At 45.1% G+C, this 26,485-nt stretch overlaps 1 protein-coding gene across 1 annotated transcript; it reads right to left on the bottom strand.

Moving 5' to 3' along the window:
• Nucleotides 1-1,053: 1,053 nt before the first annotated feature.
• On the bottom strand, nucleotides 1,054-24,604 carry NMU (neuromedin U). Its single transcript, XM_029076552.1, has 10 exons — nucleotides 24,352-24,604; nucleotides 18,504-18,562; nucleotides 16,113-16,160; nucleotides 14,318-14,377; nucleotides 13,308-13,337; nucleotides 13,155-13,205; nucleotides 10,588-10,674; nucleotides 5,897-5,950; nucleotides 3,990-4,032; nucleotides 1,054-1,565 (listed from the first exon to the last, which is right to left on the bottom strand). Exons 1-9 carry the CDS (start codon nucleotides 24,602-24,604, stop codon nucleotides 3,994-3,996), a joined length of 681 nt encoding a protein of 226 aa, XP_028932385.1. The 3' UTR covers nucleotides 1,054-1,565; nucleotides 3,990-3,993.
• Nucleotides 24,605-26,485: the final 1,881 nt, after the last annotated feature.

Genomic DNA, 26,485 nt, shown 5'->3' with positions numbered 1-26,485 from the left:
CCGTTTAGAACCGTTAGGAAGATGGTGGCTGGGTGTGAGGCACGTGCTCGGGGCCTAGGACGAGTGCCTCTTGTAGGGCCAAGAGCCAAACAGGGCACAGGGCTCTCGCGGTTTCCCCATCTCTAAAATGGAGATAAAGATACCCACTCTCCCATCTTCTTAGACAGTGAACCCCTAGGTGGGCAAAGCGTGAGCCAGATCTGATCATCTGGTACCTTCCCAGTTGCTTGGCACAGAGTAATGCCAAGTTCATGATGTAAATGACAGGTAGGCTTAAAGAAAGACTTCTGGACGAGAACCCCCATGAAGGAATTGATCAGGGTGTGGTGCTAGAGGCTTGCAGAATGTCACTTGCCATGTCTCATCCCTTGACAGTCTTGTTCTTGCTAGGCCAGGGATCTAGAGCATTGCGAATGGCACATGTGAATTTTAAGAACGAAAACCCATTAACTGCCAAAGTGACCAGCAGGCGACTTGGTAGCTGCTACAATCCTCACTGCTCACATCGGCCACCTATTTTCAGGTGGCTTTTCAGTCAAAAACCTCTACTCCTGATGGCACAGCCACAGCAGGTTGGGTTTTTTTTTGTGTGTGTGTATGGTATTTGTTAAACACTGGGATAGATACAAGTTAATGTGGTCAGACACAGTCCCTGTCCCACACGGGCCTCACAATCTAAGTAGGAGGGGGAACAGGTTTTGAATCCCCATTTTACAGTTGAGGAAATGGAGGCACTGAGAAGTTAAGTGACTTGCCCAAGGTCTCACAGCAGGTAAGTGGCAGAGCCAGGATTAGAACCTAGATCCTCTGACTCCCAGGTCAGAGCTCTTTCCACTAGCCCACACTGCTTCCCAGTGCATTGCCTTATTTCTGGTTGCTTCTAACCCCTTTTACCTTGCAGTGAGGAGTGAGTCAGACTTTGAAGCCCGCTAAATTATTAGTCCAAGCTGTTCCAGGCTGTGTTTACAAAAATCAAACCCTTTGAGTTTTAACTGTGACATGATACTAGTGATTGGTTTTCGTAGACACAAAAGAACAGTTGTAACAGGTAACTTCTCTCCTTAGAATGGTTTTATTTTTTACTGACAGAAACACTCCACATTTTCCCAGGTGAGAGAAATCCAAATAACTCTAATACAAATGTCCACTGAGGAAAAACAAACAAACAAAACAAGTAACTCATTAAGCAAAAAACAAAAACAAAAAACCCTCCCCCCACCAAAAACAACTACCCTCTGCACTGAGTGCCTTCATTTATAACAAAATTATGAAGAGGACGACTAGCAAAAGTCTGTCTCTGGAAGGCAGGGATCTTATAATGAAATGATTTACAATTTTATTACTCACAATTGCAAACATAGACAAGTAGGAAACAGCTGAATATTTAAGATGCACTTAATGTGTTTAAGAAACGAAAGAAACATTTGCAGCCTTAACCAAACCTAATTGTAGAACATTTAACATTTCATTCAAGAGTTATAAAAGTCACGAGGAATTTTTTGAGAGGAAAATAACATGGTCATGTTCTCTGCATTCTTGTATGATTGCTTCAACAAATAGATGATCTGCAGAAATAAGGAAATGGGAATTAGAGGCTGATCTAAAAATAAATATAAAGAAAACATTTGCAACATGAAAACATTTTTATTATTGAATTGGAGCCATTTCCTACTTTAGGGATCCAGAAATTTAACGTTTTCCAATCACCTGCCCTGACTCTATCTTGGGTCTCTGCATTTTTGTAGTAAGTTGCAGTCACAATTTCAAAATGCTTTTCTTTTTGAGAATCCCAAGTAATAGTCATACCGAGGGATTGTTCCCTTTTTTTTTGAGAAAAAGCCCTTGTCCACACTCCCATTTCTGCCCCTGCCTTTTGAATTGGACCTGCTTTCTGAGAAGAAAGTCAGTCAATCTATCAAGGGTCAGTCAATCAATCAATGATAGTTATCGAGCACTCCATCTGTGCAAAGTATTGTACTAAGCGCCGGCCATGAATCTAATGTCAACAAATAAGAAACCAGAGCATGAAGTGCCTATGTAGAAGTGATGAGCAAATTTGTAGGGCCTGGAAGGATCACTGTTATTTATTGAGCGCTTATTGTGTGTAGAGCACTGTACTAAGAGTTTGGGAGAGAACAATCTAAAAGAGTCGGTAGTCACATTCCCTGCTCACAAAGAGCTTTACGGCATAGAGGGAAGGAGGGAGTTTGAGTTATCTAGATGGTAGCCGTGAAGGTAGCCCATCAGGAACGATGGGCAATCCTCAATCCTTCCGAGAAATGAGAGATAATGACACCACTGATGGTGAATTTTCATGTGCATGTGTGTGTCTGTGTGTGAGAAAAGCCAGTAAGGGATCTACAGTCTCGGCCACACCGTGCACACCAAAAGGCTGTCCCGTGTGGTGGTGTTGTACTTCATGTCTGCAGCGCCTGCTGCTATTTTCTCTTCTGCCTCCTTGTCTAATATCATCCATCAATGGTATTTATGGTATTTACTGACTTCTCTCTTTCCCTGCAATCTCATATTTCCTCCTGCTTCTAGACCTGTCCACTTGGATGTCCCACCAACACCTCAAATTAAACATATCCATAATGAACTCCTTATCTTCCTACCAAATCCCTGTCCTCCTCATGTCTTTCCCATCATTTTAGACAACACTACTACCCGCCCTGTCTCACAAGCCCAGAACCTTGGTGCTGTCCTCCACTCCTCTCTCTCTTTCCACCCACGTATTCTGTCACCAAATCCTGTCAGTTCTACCTTCAGAACATTGCTAAAATCCTCCCTTTCCTCTCCATCCAAACTTCTACCATGCTGATCCCAGGACTTACCCTATCCCCGCTTGACTTCTGCATCTCCCTCCTCACCGACCTCCCGACCTCCTGTCTCTCCCCACTCCAGTCCATACTTCATTCTGCTGCTGGGTCATTTTTCTACAGAAACGTTCAATCCAAGTCTCCCCACTCCTCAAGAACCTCTAATGGCTGCCCATCCACCTCCACATCCAACAGAGACTCCTTACCATTGACTTTAAATCACTCAGTCGGCTCGCCCCATCCTACTTCACCTACTACAGACTTTTAGACTGCGAGCCCATTGTTGGGCAGGGATTGTCTCTATCTGTGCCGAATTGTACATTCCACCCTTTAGTACAGTGCTCTGCACACAGTAAGTGATCAATGAATGAACGACTGAATGAATGAATGTATGCACACTCTGCTCTTCTAATGCCAGCTCACTCACTGTGCCCCAATCTTGTCTATCTCACCGCTGACCCCTTTCCCCCGTCCTCCCCCTAGTCTGGAACTCTCTCTCCCTCCATATCTGCCGAACCACCATTCTCTCCATCTTCAAAGCATTATTAAGGTCACATTTCCTCCAAGAGGCCTTCCCTAATTAAGCCCTCTTTTCCCTGATTCCCTCTCCGATGTCTATACATTTCGGTCTGTGATCTTTGGACACTTAATATTTGCCCCACCCCCCTAGTAAGCGCTCATTAAATGTGACTGACTGATTGAACGCTTACTGTGTGCAGAGCACTGTACTATGCACTTGGGAGAGTACAATACAACAGAGTTGGTAGACCCACTCCCTGCCCACAAGGAGTCTAGGGGGGAGAGAGATATTAACATGGCATTTGTTAAGCGCTTACTATGTGCAAAGCACTGTTCTAAGCACTGGGGAGGATACAAGGTGATCAGGTCCCACAAGGGGCTCACAGTCTTCATCCCCATTTTTCAGATGAGGTAACTGAGGCACAGAGAAGTTAAGTGACTTGCCCAGTGTCTCACAGCAGACAAGTGGCAGGGCCAGGATTAGAATCCAGGTCCTTCTGACTGGTAGGCCCGGCTCTACCCACTAAATCACATTGCCAAAGAGCTTAATATAGACAAATGATGAAAACAAATTCAGTTGAATTTCTGTCCAAGAACATATAGGATACCCTTCAGATATCTTAGTATTAGGCAAAAATGGAAAGCAAATACCTTTTCAGGGGAAACTTGTTGTTGACCTCCTTCCATTGCGTGGCTGGAAAAGAACAAATACAACTGAAGAATGACTCCTTAACTCCTGCCCTGCTATTACCGGCTGAGCGATCATGGACAAGGCCAATTCCCAACTGTGCTTTCTCTCCCCATCAATCAATAGATTGTATTTATTGAGCATTTAATATGTACAGAGCAATATACTACATGCTTGGGAGACTGCACGACAACAGAGTTGTTGGACACGTTCCCTGTCCATGACGTGCTCCCAGCCCAGAGGGGGAGACGGACGTTTATATAAATAAATAAATTGCAGGAATGTGCGTAAATGCTGCGGGGCGGAGGGAGGGAGGGAGGGTTAAGGAAAGGCGATTCAGAGGAAAGAGCCCTGGTATGGGAGTCAGAGGTCATGGGTTCTAATCCCATCTCCGCCGCATGTCAGCTGTGTGACTTTGGGAAAGTCACTTAGCTTCCCTGGGCCTCAGTTCCCTCATTTGTAAAATGGGGATTAAGGCTGTGAGCCCCACAGGGTCAACCTGACCACCTTGTGCCCCCCCAGCGCTTAGAACAGTGTTCTGCACACAGTAAGCACTTAACAAATACCATCATTATTATCATTATTACTAAAAGGTGCCGATCTAAGTGCAAGAACAATGTGTAAGAGAGTGGAAAAAGAAGAAAATACAGTGCTCTGCAGACAGTAAGCACTTGAGAAGCAGTGTGGCTTAGTGGATAGAGCATGGATCTGGGAGTCAGAGGGACTTGGGTTCTAATCTCAGCTCTGCCACATATCTGCTATATGACCTTGGGCAAATCACTTCACTTCTCTGACCCTCAGTTCCCTCATCCGTAAAAGGGGGATTAAGAGTGTGAGCCCCATGTGGGACAGGGACTGTGTCCAACCTGATTAGCTTGTTATCTACCCTGGTGCTTAGAAGAGTGCTTGGCACATAGTAAGTGCTTAACAAGCATTATTATTATTAAGCACTTAATAAATACTATTATTACTAATGCAAGTCATTTAACCTCATCTGCAAAATGGGGAGATAAAACCTGTTATCCCTCCCACTTGGACTGTGAGTGAGCCCTGTGTGGGGCAGGGACTGTGTCTGATTCGCTTAGCTTGTCTTTACCCCAGCCTCTAGCAAGTAGCAAACACTTACCACCACCCTGGGCTGTCATTTAGGCACTGGTTATAATACAAAAGAAAGATACCAGAGGGAAGAAGTGCTGGATTGATTTATGCTGAAGCATATTTTTCCATTTTCAGGGTTGCAGAGACAATGCCATCCTCTCTCATTTGTTTGTAAGTACAGATTATCTCAGTGTGCAACTCAGTGGGTAGTTTAATGATTCAGTCAGTCAGTCATATTTATTGAGCACTTACTGTGGGTGGAGCACTGTACTAAACGCTTGGGAGAGTACAATAATAAACAGACATTCTCTGCCCACAAGGAGCTTACACTGCAGAGGGGGAGATAGACATTTAATGATTTAAGTTGTGTTTATTGTGTGCAGAGCACTGTACTGAGCACTTGGGAGAGTATAGAATTGGTAGTTATGTTCTCTGACCACAACGACGATACAGTCTGGGGAGGAGGGGATTGTAAATTCCTGGTGAGCAGGGATTGTGTCTACCAATTCTATTGTATTAGACTCTCCCAAGTGCTTAATACAGTGCTCTGCCCCCAGTAAGCTCTCAATAAATAACATTGATAGATGGATTGTTATAGCGCATCCTCCCTCCTACTTAGAGTGTGAGCTCCCTGTGAGACTGGGGATGTGTTTGACCTGGTTTTCTTATAGCCATTCCGGTACTTAGTACAGTGCTGGGCACATAGTAAGCACCTCACAAATACCACAATTATAATAATAAATTATTATGATGATAAACACAGCGATCATACCCTGAAGAGAAAGAAGCCTCGACTTTGAATTCCTCCTGGGCCTGGGAATTGTTCCTGCAAAGACAGAAAATTGTTTTAAATCCATCAAAACTGCCATGAGGAATCACTGTACAAAGCTTGCTACAGCTAAATCCAAACAGAATCCAAACAGTACCAAAAGGTACCAAGAAGAGAATGCTATCCCATGCTATTTTATGCATCGGAGTTTCCATCCTGGAGAGAGAATCTTCACTTGAGTTTCTTCTCAATCTCCTGGCCTCGCTTAGATGGGCATACAATTAAACTCTCCAAGACTCTACTCAGTTCTGCCAGAGGGCAAATTTTCAGGGCGCATTTTGGCCAGATTGCCACGGCCGAATTAGGGCATGTTCTTTCAGGCAATGCTTGCTTTTCTGGATACCTGGAAGCAAGAACTGGACACATGCACGGGACAGCAGACACAGGGCAAGTACGACAATACAGGTCTTCCCTAACAAGGGATTCTTCTGGAACACAGACCCCAGCGTGCTTGGAGAATTGACTCCATTTAAACTAACCTCTTTCCCTCTGATGCCACGCCAAAGATCTCAGTTTCCAGAGTGACACACAAGAGCAATTACCCACAGTGTGATAAGTCATCACTGCCCCTCGTAGAGTTGCCGTGAACGGATTAGTATTTTTGGAGAAGCGATAATTCAGGGGAAGACTCTCCGAAGTCAGTCAGTCATAGTTTTTGAGTGCTTACTGTGTGCAGAGCTCTGTACTAAACTCTTGGGAGAGTACAGTGTAATGATAAATGGACACATTCCCCATCCATGACAAGCTTACAGTCTAGAGGGGGAGACAGACATTAATATAAATAAATGTTAGCTACGTACCTAAGTTCTATGGGGCTGGGAGCAGGGATGAATAAAGAAAGCAAGTCAGGGCAAAAGGAGTGGGAGGAGAGGAAAGGAGGGCTTAGTCAGGGAAGGCTTCTCGGAGGAGATGGGCCTTCTGTAAGGCTTTGAAGCGGGGAAAGTAACAGTCTGTCGGCCATGAGGAAGACTGAAGGAGGACTGAAGCATCACTCTCTATCGAAATTAGTCCAAAGGAAGAGTATGATAGCCTGAGTAGAGGATCTGTGGGGGAGGAGGGAGAGAGTGGAGTGGAAAGGAGCCATGGAATAATGGAGAGGCGCCACTGGGAATCAGAATCGGAGGCGGGCGGTCCACCTGGAGGCACAGTTGAAGTTTCACTTGCGATTAACCCAGCCAATTTAATGAAGGTCGAAATTAACTCCCGGCTGAAGGAGTGACTTGGGCTTCATAGAGGGTCTGACTGACCGGCAGCTTGAGAAGCTGCCGATCACCACTTCCCAGAAGGGCACTGCTCCTAACCCAGATCTCTCCCCTCTTTCTGAACCAGGGATAATTCAGTTGGTGGATGAATAACAGAGAAGCAGTGTGATCTGGTAGATAGAGCACAGGCCAGGGAGTCAGAAGGACCTGGCTCTGCCCCTTGTCTGTTGTGTGACCCTGGGCAAGTTGGTTAACTTCTCTGTGCCTCAGTTGCCTCGTCTGTAAAATGGGGATTGATTGTGAGCTCCATGTGGGACATGGACTGTTTAACCTGATTAGCTTGTATCTACCCCAGTGCTTAGTACAGTGCCTTCCACATAGTAAGTGCTAAACAAGTAACATTTTAAAAAATGCTTAATTCAATCTTTCTTTCTGTCATATTCCTGAATATGGAATTTAGGGGGGTTGAAAGCCTTTCCCTTACTTTCAGGGATAGAAGTTGAATTGCCAGCAGACTGAACTCTGTTTATAAACTGGTAGAGATACATACTCTTTGGTTAAGAGTGGGCAGGACTCTGGATATTTCTTCAGTTGAATATAATAATCATAATAATTGTGGTACTTATTAGGTGCTTACTATGTGCCAAGTACCGTTCTAAGCACTGGGGTAGATAACAAATTAACCAGGTTGGACACAGTCCCTGTCCCAGATGGACATCCCCATCCCCATTGGCATCCCCATTTTCCAGATGAGGGAACTGAAGCCCAGAGAAGTGAAATGACTTCCCCAAGGTCACCCAGCAGACACGTGGCAGAGCTGGGATTAGAACTCAGGTCCCTCCGACTTCCAGGTCTGGGCTCTATCCACGATTCTGCAGTGTCAGTTCTCTTGGACAGGGCTGAATAGACACCAAATAGGATTACAATCCCTTGGGGAGAAAAAAACTTCACTGATGCCAATGTTTTTCTCTCTTGGGACCTCTTAAAAACTGCTCATTTTACTGAAAGCCTTCCAAGCTATTAAGTTAGATTTCCCTCGTCCCATTCCATTCTGTGGTGCCGTTTAGTGGGGAGGTGAGAGGAAAGGTATGTTTTTGCTAGCAGAAAACTAACAAAGTATTATGACATTTGTGGCACACTGCAGTTTTTCAGAGTAAGTTCTCAAGCTCTTGAGAGTAAAGGAGCAGAATGGCCTAGTGGAAAAAGCAGGAGCCTGGGAGACAGAGAATCTGGGTTCTGATCCTGCCTTCTCCACTTGCCTGCTGTGTGATCTCCGGCAAGTCATATGGCTTCTCCGTGCCACAGTTTCTTCATCTGTAAAATGGGAATTCAATACCTGTTCCCCCTCCTACTTACACCATGAGCCCCATGCGGGACAGGGACTCTATCTGACCTGATTAACTTGTATTTACCCCAGTTCTTAGAACAGTGCTCGACACATAGTACATGTACAACAAATACAATAATGATAACACTAATAATAATAACAAAGGAAGGATTTTGGCAGAAGTAGGAGAAAAAAGTGAATTAGGTGCAAAATCCATCTTCTATGAAGTGGATAGGAACCAAATCATTTGGGGACTGGATTCAGGAAGAGAGAGGGGTAGGAGCCATGACATACAGTTCTGTCCAGATTCCTCTGGTCACTCCTTTAGCTGATTGAGCTGCAGCAGGCAGGATGAGGAAGGGGCCAGAATGTCTGGGAGAAGTGTCGCACCCCAACATTCATAAATAAAAAGTTAAAGCTGAAAGTTTGGGGGGTTGGATGGTCATCCCGGGTCACAGAAGGAGAGAGTCAGGGATGGGAAGGGGAGGGAGTCAGGATTGAGAGGGGAGAGAGTCAGGGATGGAGAGGGGAGAGTCAGGGGTGTTGGCCCTCTCATCCCTAACTGTATATGTGGACTGTCCAGGAGTCCATCTCAATACACAGATCTTCCATGCATCATGATGTCATTGCTGGAGATAGTGGTGGATGATGAGTGTGTTTTTATTGCAAAAACAAAGTAATAGAAGCTAGAAGCTGTTTTAGTAAATATATCTACTTTTAAATAAGGATTATTTAAAACAGACCCTTAGAAGACTAGGGATCGAATGATTGCACCCCAGGTATAGTTTCTAGACTGTTGGGAAATCCAACATTTTTGGATTTAGGTAAGACATTTAAAATTAAAAGGGAACATATGATCTGAGTTCAATTAAAACCCCAATTTAACTCCAATTATTAAATGAATCTGCAGTTACTAAACTGTCCTTGTCACCCAGAAGCAATTAAAGTCACAAGGAAAGGAATTTTAATAAGGAAAAATATTTCTGAATCTGTAAAGAAAAAGAAGGGATACTATTCATAATACTTGCATGGAGTAGTTTTTTTCATATCAGTTATTAGGAAATTACTGCTCTATTACCTTTCCTTGATGAGACTATTCTGGATTGCTACTTATTACGTATTAGTCCCGAACACATTCACTTACTTTTTTAGAGACCAAAAATGCCGGTAATTGTCTCTGCTTGATATTGTTTATGAATGTGAGGTGGAAAGGGGGTGGATTTCAATGAGGAGCAAGAGGGTCATGGTCGGGGAGACAAGTCTCAGAGAGTTGATAAATTCCCATTTGAGGGTCTTCCAGCCTCACTCAAAAGCTCTCAGCTAATGTTAAAGACACCAGGATAAGGGAACCTGGAAGTACAAACATCTGAGTAGCAGCACGGTCTAGTGGAAAGAGCAACGGCCTGGGAGTTAGAGAGCCTGGGTTTGAATCCTGGCTCCTCCACTTGTCTGCTGGGTGACCTCGGGCCAATCCTTTTGTTTCTCTGGACCTCAGTTCCCTCCTCTGTAAAATGGGGATTAAGACTGTGAGCCCCAGGTGGGACATGGACTGTGTCTGATCTGAAAATCTTGTACCTGCCCAACTGCTTGGAACAGCTCGGCACCTAGTATGCATCTAAATACCTTTTTTTAATATATATAAAAAAAGCTGCTGAGGCACAGTGGTTTTGTCCCCACAGCTGGAAAGCTGAAGGGTAGTGGCCCCACTTTCCCCCAATCCCCCCATCACCCCAAAACTGGGATCCTGTGGCGATGTCTCCCAGTGCCCCTCTATAAGCAAGAAGCAGAGTGGCCTAGTGGATAGAGGATGGGCCTGAGAGCCATAAGGCCACAGGTTCTAATTCTGCCTCCGCCACTCGTCTGCTCTGTGACCTTGGACAAGGTACTTCATTTCTCCGTGCCTCAGTTACATCTTTAAAATGGGGAACAAGACTGGGAGCCCCACATGGAACGAGGACTGTGCCCAACCATAGAGGTTTGTATCTACCCCGGAGCTTTGAAGAGTGCACGCACGTAGTAAGCGCTTAACAAATATCATCACTTTTAGGGACAGAAGGGGATCACGCAGGGCAAACGCATGCATGCACGCGGTTTATGTTACATACGTCCACTTCATGCTTTCTCATTCTTCTCTTCATTCTCCTCTCATACAGCTGGGGAATCAGCTGCAGCAGAGGATGGACGATAGACGCCTGGGAGGACATGAACACAACACACACATGAGCAACGATCAAGTCCTGGGCCCATGATGCCAGCAGAAAATGAGAAATAAAACACGGGAGGCGCAGCTTCTCAAACTATTTCTGTCAGTTCCCTCCTTTGATTACATTTGGGATCTGCCAAAGGATGCTTGGGACCTGCTTTCGTAGCTTCCGGACCTTGGGGACGTCGTTTAGACTGTGAGCCTGTCACTGGGCGGGGATTGTCTCTATCTGTTGCCGAACTGTACATTCCAGGCGTTTAGTACGGTGCTCTGCTCATAGTAAGCACTCAATAAATACTACTGAATGAAAGAATGGAAGTCACTTCAGCGCTTAGTACAGTGTCTGGCACATAGTAAGCACTTCGCAAATAGCACAATTATTATTAACTTCGTGCCTCAGTGGCCACATCTGTAAATCGGGGACTTAAAGTGTGAGCCCCACCTGGAGAAGGGACCGTGTCCAATTGGATTTGCTTGCATCCTCCCCAGCGCTTAGTACAGTAGCTGGAACATAGTAAGCACTTAATACACAATTACTTTTATTATTAATACTCAATAGCCATGTGTTCCAGATTCCCTCCCCTGCCAATATCCCTGTCTCTCTAGGTGTTCCCACTCTCCCTCCTCACCTCCTTATTTATGAGAGGGGGAGACTGAGAGGTTCAGACTGAGAGAATTTATTTTGTTAATGAGGTGTACATCCCCTTGATTGTATTTGTCATGATTATATTGTCTTGTTTTTGTCCGTCTATCTCCCCCTATTAGACTGTAAGCCCGTCATTGGGCAGGGATTGTCTCTATCTGTTGCCAAATTGTACATTCCAAGAGCTTAGTACAGTGTTCTGCACATAGTAAGCACTCAGTAAATACTATTGAATGAATGAAACACACCCTGACCCCAACACACCCACATGCACAAACACATCCACTGCTGTTTAATTTATAAAGCATTCGCACAGCAGGGAGTGCCCCAAGCTACCTCCCAGCTAGGGCAATCAGCGTGAGGTCCCAGTTTGGAAGCTAGTATTGAAATGAGGCGCCTACTAAAACTGAAACTAGAAGACATCGTTGCCAGATAGTCACTGGACCCCTCATTGTTAGGGCTTAGGGGTCTGCTTAAGGGGAGATTATTGCACAGACCAGCTGCTAATTGCTCAGAGAACCCTCCTCCAAGAGGCCTTCCCTGATTAAGCCCCCCCCCCCCCCTTTTCCTCTTCTCCCACTCCCTTCCGCGTCCCTGTCTCAGTCCCACAGCACTTAAGTATGTATCTGCATTTATTTATTTCTATTCATTTTCTGTCTCCCCCTCTAGACTGTAAGCTGTGGGCAGGGAATGTGTCTGTTCATTGTTACATTGTACTCTCCCACCTGCTTAATACAGTGCTCTGCACACAGTAAGTGCTCAATAAATATGAGTTAACGAATGAATGAACCCAAGCAAGATGAGAAATGGTCCCTGTTTGATAAGTCTGACTCTCACGCAATAGGAGAAGACACACACACACTTTTTGGGTGTCCCAAATGTCTGTTAATGGAACTCTAGAAGGATGTAAAGACAGTGAGGTCTAGTGGAATAGGCATGAGGCTGGGAATTAGGAGGCCTGAGTTCAATAGATAGGTCATATTTATCGAGAACATACTGTGTGCTGAACACTCTACTAGGTTCTTCGGAAAGTACAGTATAACAGAGCTGGTTGACACTCTCCCTGCCTTCCAGGAGTTTACAACCTGGAGTGGGGGATAGTCATTAAAATAAATTACAGATATGTACGTGAGTGCTGTGGGGCTGAGAGTAAAGTCCCAGATCTACCCCTGGCCTGCTCTATGACCTCAGGCAAGTCACTTAAAATGAATATCCTCTACCAATACAAAGTATTATTTCTCCTCTTTCAATCAGTCATTCATATTTATTGAGCGCCTAGTGGGTGCAGAGCACTGTACTAAGCGCTGTGAGACAGTTATCAGAGTTGGTAGGCATGTTCCCTGCCCACAAGGAGCATACAGTCTAGAGAAATGTGATTCCTCAGAACTTTATACCCTAATGCAACCGATAATCTCCTCTAGGAATATCGTGAGTTTCACAGTTGCCAGTTCTCATCCAAGAAGCACAAAAATCAGTGAATCAGTGGTGTTTATTGAGCACTTACTTTGTGCAGGGCACTGTACTGAGCACTTGGGAGAGTACAATACAACAGCATTAACACACAACCTTCCCTGCCCATAACAAATTTACAGCCTAGGGGACAAATTATAATGCACATTCACTGGTTCCTGTGTGCCTTCAGTTTAAAGCCTGAGACATTTTAGTTTAGTTTACTGGGCACTCTGGTTACTGGAAAGACTACGAACTAAGCGCCTGTTTCATTTGAATCTACAGAGGATGGACTACAATCACACAGATTTTGTTTAATCAGCATAAGAGAGCACTCACAAAGTACTCACAAAGTATTGCTCTTAGTGGCTACTTACCACGACATCCGAGTTGCCTGAATCATGGATCTTGGAATAATGAAATAAGAACTGTTCAAAGAGATTAAAAAAGTGGGATTTTACTCACAGATTCATGTGTTGACTCTATTCAGAAATCCTTATTTGATGAGATTTTTAAAGAAATCATCTTACCCTCTTGTTGTCGTCTTTTTCACCTGTTTCCTGAGGAAAGGAGATGGATATAGTTTTTCCATTTATAAAATAAACCTGGCTCTTCTTGAGCAGATTTTCTCACCCATCATGCTGACTCTTGAAATTCAAACCATGTGGCTTTTAGAAAGCAAGGAGAAGCAGCCTGGCAGCATTAGTGGAAAGAACATAGACCTGGGAGTCAAGGGTCTGGAGTTCTAATCCTGGTTCTGCCAATTGCCTGCTGTGTGACTTTGTAAGTCACTTAGCTTCTCTGTTCCTCAGTTTGCTCAACTGTAAAATGGAGATCAAATACCTGTTTCCCCCTATTTAGACTGTGAGTCCCATGGTGGACAGGGACTGTGTCCTACCTCATTAGCCTGTAACTATCCCAGCGCATAGAACAGTACTTGACAAATAGTAGGTGCTTAACTAATAATAGTAATAATAGTGACAATTAATGGAGAACAGAATCCAAATATGCTTGTTCTAACAAAACATATTTTTCCTCAGTCTTCTTTCATCCTAATATTTAATCAGTTTTACTAATCCATTATCTAATGGAACATTCTTCATCCTTTAGACAATTAACATGAAATAATCCATCAGCAAAACTACTGGTAGCTCACTTTGCCTTTTGAAAGAGTCAAAATCAATCAGTCAGTAATATTTATAGAGCACATATTGTGTGCAGAGTCCTTCGGGAGAGTACAGTAGAGTTGGTCAACATGTTCCCTGCTCACACGGTGCTTGCCCATAGAATATTTCAGTGGCAGTTTATTAATATCACAAATTCTCCTTTTGAAGAAATTCTTATTGGGGGTCCAGTGCTTTGAGTTGGTTATGACATTTCTCAAAAAGAACACTTTATTTTTCTCAATTAACCAAAAAAAACCCCATGTGAGACAGGGATTCTGTCCAACCCAATTTGCGGCTATCCACCCTAGCGCTCAGTACAGTGCCCGGCACATAGTAAATGCTTTACAAATACCATAATTACTATTACTAATTACCTGAGGCTTCTGTTGGATTCCCATAACCATAAAGCAAAGTTCTTTCAGGGCACTGGATGCCTAAGTAAGATAAAAAAAAATACACCTTCAGGAACTTAGTTTGTAGCTCAGAGCCATCTGCAGCACAACTATAAATATAATAGTTTTTCTGTGTAAGGTAATCCTCCCATTCAAATCCGTCTAGTCCCAGGGACTAGATTAGTTGTGGTATTAAGTGCTTACTTCACTCAATTGCATTTATTGAACGCTTACTGTGTGCAGAGCACTGTACTAAGCACTTGGGAGAGTACGATATAACAAAATAACAGACACATTCCCTGCCCACAGTGAGCTTACAGTCTAGAGAGGGAGAAAGACATTAATATAAATAAATAGAATTATAGATGGGAACATAACTGCTGTGAAGCTAAGAGCCGGGGATGATGAATAAAAGGAACAAGTCAGGGAGATGCAGAAGAGAGAGGGAAAAGAGGAAAGGAGGGCTTAGTCAGGGAAGACCACTTGGAGGAGATGTGCCTTCAAAGTCTTTGAAGTGGGGGAGAGCCATTGTCTGTCTGATTTGAGGAGGGAGGGCATTCCAGGCCAGAGGCAGGACTTGGGCCAGGGGTTGGGCAGCAAGATAGACAAGATCGAGATAGAGTGAGAAGGTTGGCATTAGAGGAGTGAAGTGTGTGGGCTGAGTTGTAGTAAGAGAATAGCGAGGTGAAGTAGGAGGGGGCAAGATGATCGAATGCCTCAAAACCGAAGCAAGCCCTTCAAGGACACTGCCTCCAGGCAGTTTGCGTCCAATCAGATTTGCCTGTATCCACCTCAGCGCTTAGTACAGTGCCGGACACATAGCAAGGCTTAACAAATACCCCTATTATTATCATCAGTATTAGCCCAATTAGCAGAAACATTCCCTGCCTAATTGAGCTTACAGTCTAGAGGGGGAGACAGGCATTAATATAAGTAATTTATAATACATATTTTAAAGATATGTATACAAATACTGTGGGTCTGGGGTAAATATCAAATAGTGAAAATTATTAAACCTTCCTTCTATTCTCTATTCATTCTAGAATGTAAGTTGGTTGTGGGCAATTTAAAGATATGTACACAAATGCTGTGGGTCTGGGCTGAATATCAAATAATGAAAATTATTAAACCTTCCTTCTACTCTTTATTCACTCTAGACTGTAAGTTCGTTCATACCAAATAATGAAAATTATTAAACCTTCCTTCTATTCTCTATTCACTCTAGACTGTAAGCTCGTTGTGGGCAAGGTATGTGTCTGTTATATTATTTCGTACCCTCCCAAGTGCTTAGTACAGGACTGGGCACAAAGTAAGCACTCATTAAATACAAATGAATGATTATTCTCATAGCAGTGTTAGTTCTTAGAGTGTTTTTGTGCCATTTCTCTCTAACGTCTCTGTGAGGTAAAGACAGATATTATGATCCCCAGTTTACAGATGTAAAAACTGAGGCCCAGAAAGGGTAGGTGAGTTGCCCAAAGCCACACAGCAGGCTCATAGCAGAGGCCAGACTAGATCCACCACCTCCTGGCTTCCAGGTCCCAGCTCTTTCCACTAGACCACATTGCTTCCCTCGTGTGGAAAAAGCAAATCAGCCTATCCTTTGGGGCACTTGAAAAATAAGCCTGTAGCTCTGATTCCCACCCACAAAGGGCAGGCCAGGAATCTAGCAATTCTCTGGAGAGATCATGTGGCAACCTCAGATTCCCTAGAGAAATGTCCCATTTTCCGGCCCTTGAGCAATGTGGAAGCTGGAGCCACTTTTTGCAAAACTCACCTGAGACTGAGAGCCCACGGTCAAGAAAGTCGAGCAAGTTTCCTCTAACTGCAAGAAGAAGCACACGAGTCACCACCCATCAAATGGCAGAAAATAGATAGACAAACTCTTGTCACAGCTTACTGATGCAGGAGAGAAACGATCCACGTTAGGCTACTAGAGGGGAGAATTAAGTGTTGGATGGTCTGGGCTGGGTCCCGGAGAAGAGTCGGCGATAGAGATGGGAGAGCCAGGGGTGTTGGATGGAATGAGCTGGGTCGGGGGGGGAGAGTCAGGGATAGAGAGGGGAGAATTATGGTTGACGGATAGTTTATCTATGACCATGAGGGTAGGAGTCCAAAATGGCAACCAGAATACTGTTTCTCCAATTGTTTTGATTCCCCCGTCAAAGAGAAGAGTCCTGGGCTGGGTAGACCAGACGGTTGATCCAGGATGACATTCGTTACAGAAGAATATCAGATCACAAGCAAAACCGTACTTTTTTGGGGTCATTCATCTTGACTAAACTGAGAGGAGTGGAAATTGTATTTAAATGCAACTCATAATATAAACTTTAAATTTTTCTAGACTGTACTCTCCCAAGCGCTTAGTACAGTGCTCTGCAAATAGTAAGCGCTCAATAAAATACCACTGATTGATTGATTGACTGTGGGCAGGGAATGTGTCTGCCAACTCTGTTCTATTGTACTATCCCTATCGCTCTGCAGACGCTACATGCTTAGTATATTGATAATTCCATGTGGATTCAATTTTCTAATACAGTAATCCATTTCTCTAATCCAAACTATAAAGGAAGCTTTTTGAACTATTTTCTTGTTACTTCCCCTTTCGCTCATTTCTTTTCTTGTTACTTCCTCCTTTAACCTTTGCCTTTTGATAATAATAATAATCCTTGTGGTATTTAAGTGCTTACTATGTGCCAGTCACTGCACTAAGCGCTGGGGTGAATACAAGCAAATCGTGTTGGGCATAGTCCCTGTCCCACAAGGGGCTCACAGTCTTAATCCCCATTTTACAGAAGAGGTAACTGAGGCCCAGAGAAGCAAAGTGACTTCCCCAAGATCACACAACAGACAAATGGCAGAGCGGGGATTAGAACCCAGGTCTTTCTGACTCCCAGGCCTGTGCTCTAGCCACTTCCAGACAAGCAGCATGGCTTAGTGGATAGACAATTCACAGAGTTGGATTTAGTATTTATCACCTTTTTTGTTAACTTTAAATTCAGGAAATGCAAAGCATGAATTCGATGAGCTTTTAAAGCTCAAAACTAGAGGGAAAAAAAACCCAATCAGTAGTATTTACTGAGCATTAGCTGTGTGCAGATCACTGTACTAAGCGCTTGGGAGAGAACAACAGAGTTAGTAGATACAATTCTAAGCTCTCAAGAACTTACATTCTGACAGGGGAGGTAGACACTAAAACTACAGGTAGAGATATTAATTAATAGTAATAATTATGCTGTTTATTATGCACTTACAGTGTGCCAAGCAATATAAGTGTGGGGGTACATACAAGAAAATTGGGTTGGAAAAAAACCCTATCCCACATGGGGCTCACAATCTAAGTAGGAAGGAGAACAGGAAATAAATCCTCATTTTGCAGATGAGGAAACTGAAGCACTGAGAAGTGAAGTGATTTGCCCGAGGTCACCCAGAAGACATATGGAGGGGCTGGGATTAGAACCCAGATCCTGACTTCCGGGCCTGTGCTCTTTCTATTACTCCACACTGCTTCCTTTAGGGAACCCCTTTTTGGATCCAGCACGCTTGTGAGGCCAGAAGAAACGTGGGCATGGCGTCTGAGTGGCCAAGGATGACCAAGAGGGAATTTGCAAGCCAAATACCTCGTTAACCCAAATGCTCGGTTGTTGTAGACGTCGTCGTCGTGGTAGCGTGGCCCAGTGGAAAGAGCACGGGCCACGGAATCGGAGAATCTGTGTTCTCATCCTGACTTGGCCACTTACCACTTACTACTTGGTCAAGTCACTTACCTTCTCTGTACCTCAGTTCCCTCATCTGTAAAAGGGGGATTCAATACCTGTGCTCCCTCCTACTTAGAATGTGAGCGCCTTGTGGGACCTGATAATCTCGTTTGTACCTTAGTTCTTAGTACAGTGCTTGACACAGAGTAAGTGCGTGACAACTACAATTACTATTATTAGCAGCAGTAATAATAGTAACTAGGTATTAATCTACTTAGGGCAGTGCACCGTACTAAGCACTTGGGAAAATACGACAGAAACTAAAGATAACATACTCCTCCTACAAGGAGCTTACGATCAAATGGAGAAGACCGACACACACAGAATATTTACATCTAAGAGCATTTTTCATTTTCCCTAGATGAAAATGCATTTCTGTTTCACCCAATTTTGAAGAAGAAATCTTTTACCTCGTTCCACAGCTGCATCTCTTGTTCTCCTTGTGAAGACTGATACGAAACTGGAGCCCCTGGAATCAAAGACCACATATTGGTTCGGTTCAGGCATTGTTCATTCATTCATTCAATCGTATTTATTGAGCGCTTACTATGTGCAGAGCACTGTACTAAGCGCTTGTTGAGACCATCAAACACAAGCTACTACTGAAGCGCACTCAGTTATGTCCCAACACATGGCTTCATGACATGTTCATTTATTCATTCATTGTCGTATTTATCGAGCGCTTACTGTGTGCAGAGCACTGTACTAAGCACTTGGGAAAGTACTATACAACAATAAACAGTGACATTCCCTGCCCACAATGAGCTCACAGTCTAGATGAGGGGGAGACAGACATCAGTACAAATAAATAAAATTACAGATAAGTACAGATAAAATTACATAAGTGCTTTGGGGCTGGGAGCTGGGAAGAGCAGGGATGCTGCTGGGGAACTGGGGAAGATTCATTTCATTCAGTCGTATTTATTGAGCGCTTACTGTGTGCACAGCATTCATTCATTCCTTCCATTGTATTTATTGAGTGCTTACTATGTGCAGAGCACTGTACTAAGCACTTAGGAGAGTACAATGTAACCATAAATGGGCACATTCCCTGCCCACAACAAGCTTTCAGTCTAGATGGGGAGACAGACATAAAAATAAATAAATTACAGATATGCACATTAGTGCTGTGGGGTTGGGAGTGGGCAATGAAGAAAGGGAGCAAGTCAGGGTGATGCAGAAGGGAGTGAGAGAAGAGGAAAGGAGGGCTTAGTCAGGGAAGGCCTCTTGGAGGAGATTTGGCAACACATTCTGTCTGGGTAGAGCACAGCACAATATTGGAAGATATATACACGTGTGCATGACTGGTCGGACAAGGACCATCATTTGTATTTATTGAGCGATGGGGCAGAGCACACTACAAAGTACTTGGGAGAGTCCAATATAACAGAGTTAGTAGACATGTTCCCTACCCACAGCAAGCTAACAGTCAGTCGAACTGGATAACGGAGAGTTTTATTGTATTGCTATTTCAAATATGCTTTTGAATTGTACATTTTGAATTGTCCATTTTGTACAATTGTGAATTGTCCACTTTTTGAATTATCCATTCCAAGTGCCTAGTACAGTGCTCTGCACATAGTAAGCGCTCAATAAATCCTATTGAATGAAATATGCTTGCAGTCATTGTTGTTTCACAAGTCACATTCACTAACACTACAGCTGCACATAGTTGCCTTCCATCCACCAGAAGAATTCGAAGAAGGATGGAAAACCTGCTGCTGAAATCCACCAGAAGTGATGGATTTCGAAGACCTTTCTCTCTTCAGAGCTCTCAGTTTTGAGAAGCAGCATGGCTCAGTGGAAAGAGCACGGGCTTGGGAGTCAGAAGTCATGGGTTCGTATCCCAACTCTGCCACGTGTCAGCTGTGTGGCTGTGGGCAAGTCACTTAACTTCTCGGTGCCTCAGCTACCTCAACTATAAAGTGGGGATTAAAACTGTGAGCCCCACGAAGGACAACCTGATCACCTCGCATCCCCCAGCTCTTAGAACAGTGCTTTGCACATAGGATGTACTTAACAAATACCACCACTTTTTTTCACAAACTGGCTCATAAAAGCCATCCAAACGAGTGTTCTCTTGCAAGCTTTAATATTCATCTTTGACGTAAATTTGCAGTCGTCTGCAGAGGACCTGTGTCCTGCCTTGGGTTGTTTGGATCTTTTCAGTCAATCAAATATATTTTCAGTTTCCTGAGGCAGATGCTCTCTGCAGCCCCCCTCACCCTTTTCCCACCACTCTCCCTCACTACCTGGGAAATCTGGGTTTAGCAATGAGAAGGTATTCAATAAATACTATTGATTGATGGGCTGATTAAACCAAGGCCAGCTGTGTGGGGAAAACACAAACACACCCATATATTTTGGGCCAATATCGGACAACATTAGAGAAGAAATTCAGTTAAAAGTAAAAATATCTGCCTTTCTAAACCCAAGTAGAAGCCAAACAATAAAGCTCTATCATTTACTGGGTGCTGTGCACTGTACTAAGTGCTCGGGGAAGAACAGCAGAAGGAAAAGTCACAAATGACCACCCGCAAGTGGTTTATAATATGATCAGAAAGACAAAAATGATTTTCAAGGAGTAGGAGCAGGAGGAAGAATTGATAGAAAGCAGGAAGCAGCCTAAACACTAATTCTGTGGTACCTGGACCCTCCCCAATCATTAAAAACACAAGGATTTTCCCTTGGCAAATGCCACCAATTAGAAGATCAATCAATTAATATATGGTATTTACTGAGCACTGACTACGTGAAAAACACTGGTCTAATTGCTTGGGAGAGTTGAACAGACCTGGTAAACATGTTGCCTGTCCACCAAATCAGTGGTATTTATTGGAGTGCTTACTGTGTGCAGAGCACTGGATTAATTATGAGAGTGTACAACACAAAGGAGCTGGTAGACATGTTCCCTGCTAACACGGAGCTGATGATCTAGAGGAGGAGACAGAATTAAAATAAATTATGAATATGTCTGTAAGGGCTGTGGGGCTGAGGGGAGGGTGAAGATCGAGTGCTTAAAGGGTAGAAATCCAAGTGCGTAGATGATGCAGAAGGGAGAAAGCGGTGTGGTCTAGTGGAGAGAGCACAGGCTTGGGAGTCAGAAGTACCTGGGTTCAAGTCCTGGCTCTCCCACCTGTCTGCTGTGTGACCTTGGGCAAGTCACTCCGCTGTGTCTCAGTTCCCTCATTGAAAAAAATGGGGATTAAGACTGTGAGATGAGTGTGGGACAGTGACTGTGCCCAATCTAATTATCTTCTTTCTACCCCAGCGCTTAGTACAGTGCCTAAGTGAAGAATAACCACATAACAAATACTATTGAGAGAGAGAGAGGGGAATTCTCACTTCTACCTCTCCAATCCTCTGAGGGGAGTCAGGTCCTTAAAGAAGAAGTGTATCTCAGTGCTTAGTACAGTACCTAGCATGTAATAAGCACTTGACGAGTGCCATGAGGGGGAAAAAAAAACCCCAAAAAAGTGAAGGATGAGGAGCCAAATCCCATCAGCTCTTGGGTACACCTTGGATACAGTTGTCCGGACTCACACCTTTCTGAGGTGCCCGTCCAGCCCAGACCCGGGCACAGATGCCAACCCAGGCCAAGCCGCTGTCTCTCCTCTAACCGCGGTCCCTTCTCCAGCCCAGCTCCCCGGATCAATAAACAGTTATAGGAAGTCCTGCCATGTCTAATTACTCCTTTGGGGGACATCACATTTTCTCCCACCCCCTTCCCCACCTTGCACATGCCTGAAAACTCCTGGAAAACGTCCCGGTGGCCCCGAGGAGGGCGGCTGTGCTATGAAGTTGAATCAATCCATCAGTAGTATTTAATGAGTGCAGAACACTCAAAATGATTTACCAAAAGATTGGCTGCAGGAGGAAGAACTGCCAGAAAGTAGGATGGAGCCCTAATACCAATTCTGGGAGACCTAGACACCCTCCCTCCCCATTAAAAACACAAGGAGTTTCCCTGGGCAAGTGTTTCCCAATAACAGATCAGTTCTATATTACAGACAATATAACAGACCTATATTATATATTATTATTATGTATATTATGTATATTATTATGTATATTATTATATACAGATAATAACAGACCTATATTACTGTACTGAGCTCTGTGTGCAGAACCCTGGACTAAGTGCTTGGGAAAGCATAATACAACAGGGTTGGTAAACAAGCCCCTTGTTGGGTAGGGATTGTCTCTATCTGTGGCCGAATTGCACTTTCCAAGCGCTTAGTACAGTGCTCTGCACACAGTAATGGTCAATGAATACGATCGAATGAATGAATGTTGTAGTGTACTCTCCCAAGTGCTCAGCGCAGTGCTCTGCACACAGTAAGGGCTCAATAAATACGACTGAATGAATGAGAGTATAACAGAATTGGCAGACCTGTTCCCTGCCCACCAATGTACTCTCCCAAGTGTTTAGCAGAGTGCATTGCACACAGTGAGTGCTCAATAAATGCGATTGAATGAATGAATCTAACAGCCGCATTTATTGAGTGCCTATCGGGTGCAGAGCGTTCAGTCCTATAAATTGAGGGCTTACTGTGTGCAGAACACTGTACTGAGCGCTCGGGAGCGTGCAATACAGCAATAGACGGAGGCAATTCATGCCCACAACGAGTTCACAGTCTAGAAGGGGGGACATAGGCATGAGTAGAAATAAATAAATGACAGATTTGGACAGAAGTGCTGTGGGGCGGGCAAGAGGGGGGAGAACAAAGGGAGCAAGTCAGTGGGAGAAGAGGAAAGGAAAACACTGTACTAAGCGCTTTGGAGAGTGCAAAACAACGGAGTCGGTAGATTCGTGCCTTGCCCACAACGAGTTAAGCACTGGACTAAGCGCTTCGGACGATTCCTGAGACTGGGGAACGAGGTGGGAATTAAGGAGAGGGTGTTGTCCCCTCCCTCCCCGCAAACTACCACCCTTCCCCGGCCTGGACCGCCCTGTTGCAGGTGGTTTATGCTCCACCCTGCCCTCCCCAATCAATCAGATTCCAGTCATTCAATCCTATTTACTGAGCGCTTACTGTGGGCAGAGCACCGTACTGAGCGCCGGGGAGGGGACACCACCACAATAAAGAGGCATATTGCCTGCCCACCACGGCCTTACAGCTTAGAAGGATTTACCGAGCACTTTAGAAAATTGAGAACCCAGTGACATGGTTGTAACAATAATAATGATGCTGTGAAGCGCTGACTATGTGCCAAGCACTGTTCTAAGCGCTGGGGACCCCTTCCTTGCCCACAACGAGCTGACCTTTGGCCTTCCCACTTGTCAGCTGTGTGGCTGTGGGCAAGTCACTTCACTTCTCTGTGCCTCAGTTCCCTCATCTGTAAAATGGGGATGAAGACCGTGAGCCTCACGTGGGACAACCTGATGACCCTGTATCTACCCCAGCGCTTAGAACAGTGCTCTGCACATAGTAAGCGCTTAACAAATACCAACATTATTCCCACCCCTCCCCCCATCTCTGGACCGTAAGCCCGGTGTGGGCAGGGATCGTCTCCCTCTGTTGCCGAATTGTCCATTCCAAGCGCTCAGTACAGTGCTCCGCACACAGTAAGCGCTCAATAAATAAGATTGAATGAATCGTCTCTCTTTATTGCTGTGTTGTACCGCCCAAGCGCTTCGTACAGTGCTCTGCACATAGGAAGCGCTCGGTAAATACGATTGAATGAATGAGCAGTCCCTGGGAGGGAGGAAGGAGGGTCCTGGGGGGGAAGGGGGAGGTTCTATTTATTTGCTATTATTTTAATGAGATGTTCTTCCCCTCGATCCTATTTATTGCTATTGTTCTTGTCCGTCTCCCCCGATTAGACCGTGAGGCCGTCATTGGGCGGGGATGGTCTCCATCTGTTACCGATTCGCCCATTCCAAGCGCTTAGTCCAGTGCTCTGCACATAGTAAGCGCTCAATAAATACGAGATGTTCTTCCCCTCGACTCTATTTATCGCCATCGTTCTCGTCTGTCCGTCTCCCCCGATTAGACCGTAAGCCCGTCAAACGGCAGGGACTGTCTCTATCTGTGGCCGACTTGTTCATCCCAAGCGCTTAGTCCAGTTCTCTGCACATAGTAAGCGCTCAATAAATCCTCCTGAATGAATGGATGAATGATTCACTCAGTCCTGTTTATTGAGCGCCTGCGGTGTGCAGAGCACTGTGCTAAACGCTCGAGAGAGAGGGTACAACATAATAGACAGGGGCAGACCCGCACACGACGACTTGGGGGAGGCAGGGGGCTGCCTTACCTTGGCAGGTGGGCGAGGGGGAGGCGAGCAGGAGGAGGAGGAGGAGGAGGAGGGGGTCCCCGGGCCGGACGGAGAGTTTGGCACAGGGCGCAGCTGGAGACGGTGGGCAGATGGTCCGGTCCCGCAGCATCTCCAGGGGTCCCCTCTGGGCCAGGGGGGAAGACCCTCCTGCCTGGCTCCTGGACTGGCACTGCTCCTCGCCCTCTCCTCTCTCCGTCCCCTTTGCCAACTCGAAGCGACCTCCTCTTGCCATCTCTTTCCCTCCCCAAACTTTTAAATCCCTCGGCCACGTGGGCCGGGGGCGCGTCCTGCCCATCTCCGCCCCCTGGTCCCCCTCCCTCCCTCTCCCCTGGCCCTCCCAATCCCATTTTCCCAATCGGTTTGCAGGAGTGAGAGCCGACGGCACGAATGCTCATTTCCCATCGCGGTTCATGGAAAAGAAGAGCATTTTCAATCCCACGGATTCATTCAATCGTATTTACTGAGCGCTTATTATGTGCGGAGCACTGTACTAAGCGCTTGGAATGGACAATTCGGCAGCAGATAGAGACAGTCCCTGCCCACTGACGGGCGCACAGTCTAATCGGAATAATGTCGGTATTTGTTAAGCGCTTACTATGTGTAGAGCACCGTTCTAAGCGCTGGGGTAGATACAGGGTCATCAGGTTGTCCCTCCTGAGGCTCCCAGTCTTCATCCCCATTTTACAGATGAGGTAATTTAGGCACAGAGAAGTGAAGTGACTTGCCCACAGTCACACCGCTGAGAAGTGTCAGGGGTGGGATTCGAACCCATGACCTCTGACTCCCAAGCCCGGGCTCTTTCCGCTGAGCCACGCCGCTTCTGCTTACTGTGTGCAGAGCGCTGTACTAAGCGCTTGGAATGGACAATTCGGCAACAGATAGAGACCATCCCTGCCCAGTGACGGGAGCACGGTCTAATCCAACCCCGCCCATCTGGTTCCCACCAAAGGTTCAGCCTGACCCCTTAAAAATCGACTGGCATCAAACTCTGCGGCTTAAGTGGCAAGAGCCCGGGCTTGGGAGGCAGAGGACGTGGGTTCTAATCCCAGCTCCGCCACTTGTCTGCCGTGTGACCTTAGGCAGGTCACTTCACTTCTCAGCTCCCTCATCTGTGAAATGGGGATTAAGACTGTGAGCCCCACGTGGGGCAACCTGATTACCTCCTATCTACCCCAGTGCTTCGAACAGTGCTTGGCACCTAGTAAGTGCTGAACAAATACCATAGTAGTAATAGTAATACTTGTTACTAATAATAATAACACACTGGGATATGTACTAAGCAGCATGGCTCAGTGTGGGAGTCAGAGGTCATGGGTTCGAGTTCCAGCTCTGCCACTTAGCTGTGTGACTGTGGGCAAGTCACTTCACTTCTCCGTACCTCAGTTACCTCATCTGTAAAATGGGGATTAAGACTGTGAGCCTCACATGGGACAACCTGATGACCCTGTATCTACCCCAGCGCTTAGAACAGCGCTCTGCACATAGTAAGTGCTTAACAAATAACGACATTATTATTATTATTAATTATATATGTGAATGTATACACTTAGGTACACTTATAATAGTAATAATAATGTTGGTATTTGTTAAGCGCTTACTATGTGCCGAGCACTGTTCTAAGCGCTGGGGTAGACAAAGGGGAATCAGGTTGTCCCACGTGGGGCTCACAGTCTTAATCCCCATTTTACAGATGAGGGAACTGAGGCACAGAGAAGTTAAGTGACTTGCCCACAGTCACACAGCCGACAAGTGGCAGAGCTGGGATTCGAACTCATGAGCCCTGACTCCAAAGCCCGTGCTCTTTCCACTGAGCCACGCTGCTTCTCCAATGTACAGCTTCACAATTTATTTATATTCATGTCTTTCTCCCTCTAGGCTGTAAGCTCATTTTGGGCAGGGAATGTGCCATAGTATTATATTATTCTCTCCCAAGTGGTTAGTAAAGTGCTCTGCACCCAGAAAGTGCTCAGTAAATACCATTGATTGAGCCATATCTGAGCTCTTTATCTCCTTAACATTTCCTCTAGGCCTAAGGAAATAAGCAATTGTCCTAAGGTTGATTCAAAGGGTACATAAATAATTTCCCTCTAGATCGGCCAGTAATATAATAAGC

The sequence above is a fragment of the Ornithorhynchus anatinus genome, chromosome 12, assembly GCF_004115215.2.
Source record: "Ornithorhynchus anatinus isolate Pmale09 chromosome 12, mOrnAna1.pri.v4, whole genome shotgun sequence".
Lineage (NCBI taxonomy): Eukaryota > Metazoa > Chordata > Mammalia > Monotremata > Ornithorhynchidae > Ornithorhynchus > Ornithorhynchus anatinus.
This window is presented reverse-complemented; position numbering and strand designations above follow the sequence as displayed.

Coding starts and splice junctions, on each gene's coding strand:
- NMU (XM_029076552.1), bottom strand. CDS start 24,604: ATGGCAAGAGGAGGTCGCTTCGAGTTGGCAAAGGGGACGGAGAGAGGA. Junction 18,563..24,351: donor CCCCTCGCCCACCTGCCAAG/GTAAGGCAGCCC, acceptor CTTTGATTCCAG/GGGCTCCAGTTTCGTATCAG. Junction 5,951..10,587: donor TGAGAAAGCATGAAGTGGAC/GTATGTAACATA, acceptor CTGTCTTTGCAG/GAACAATTCCCAGGCCCAGG.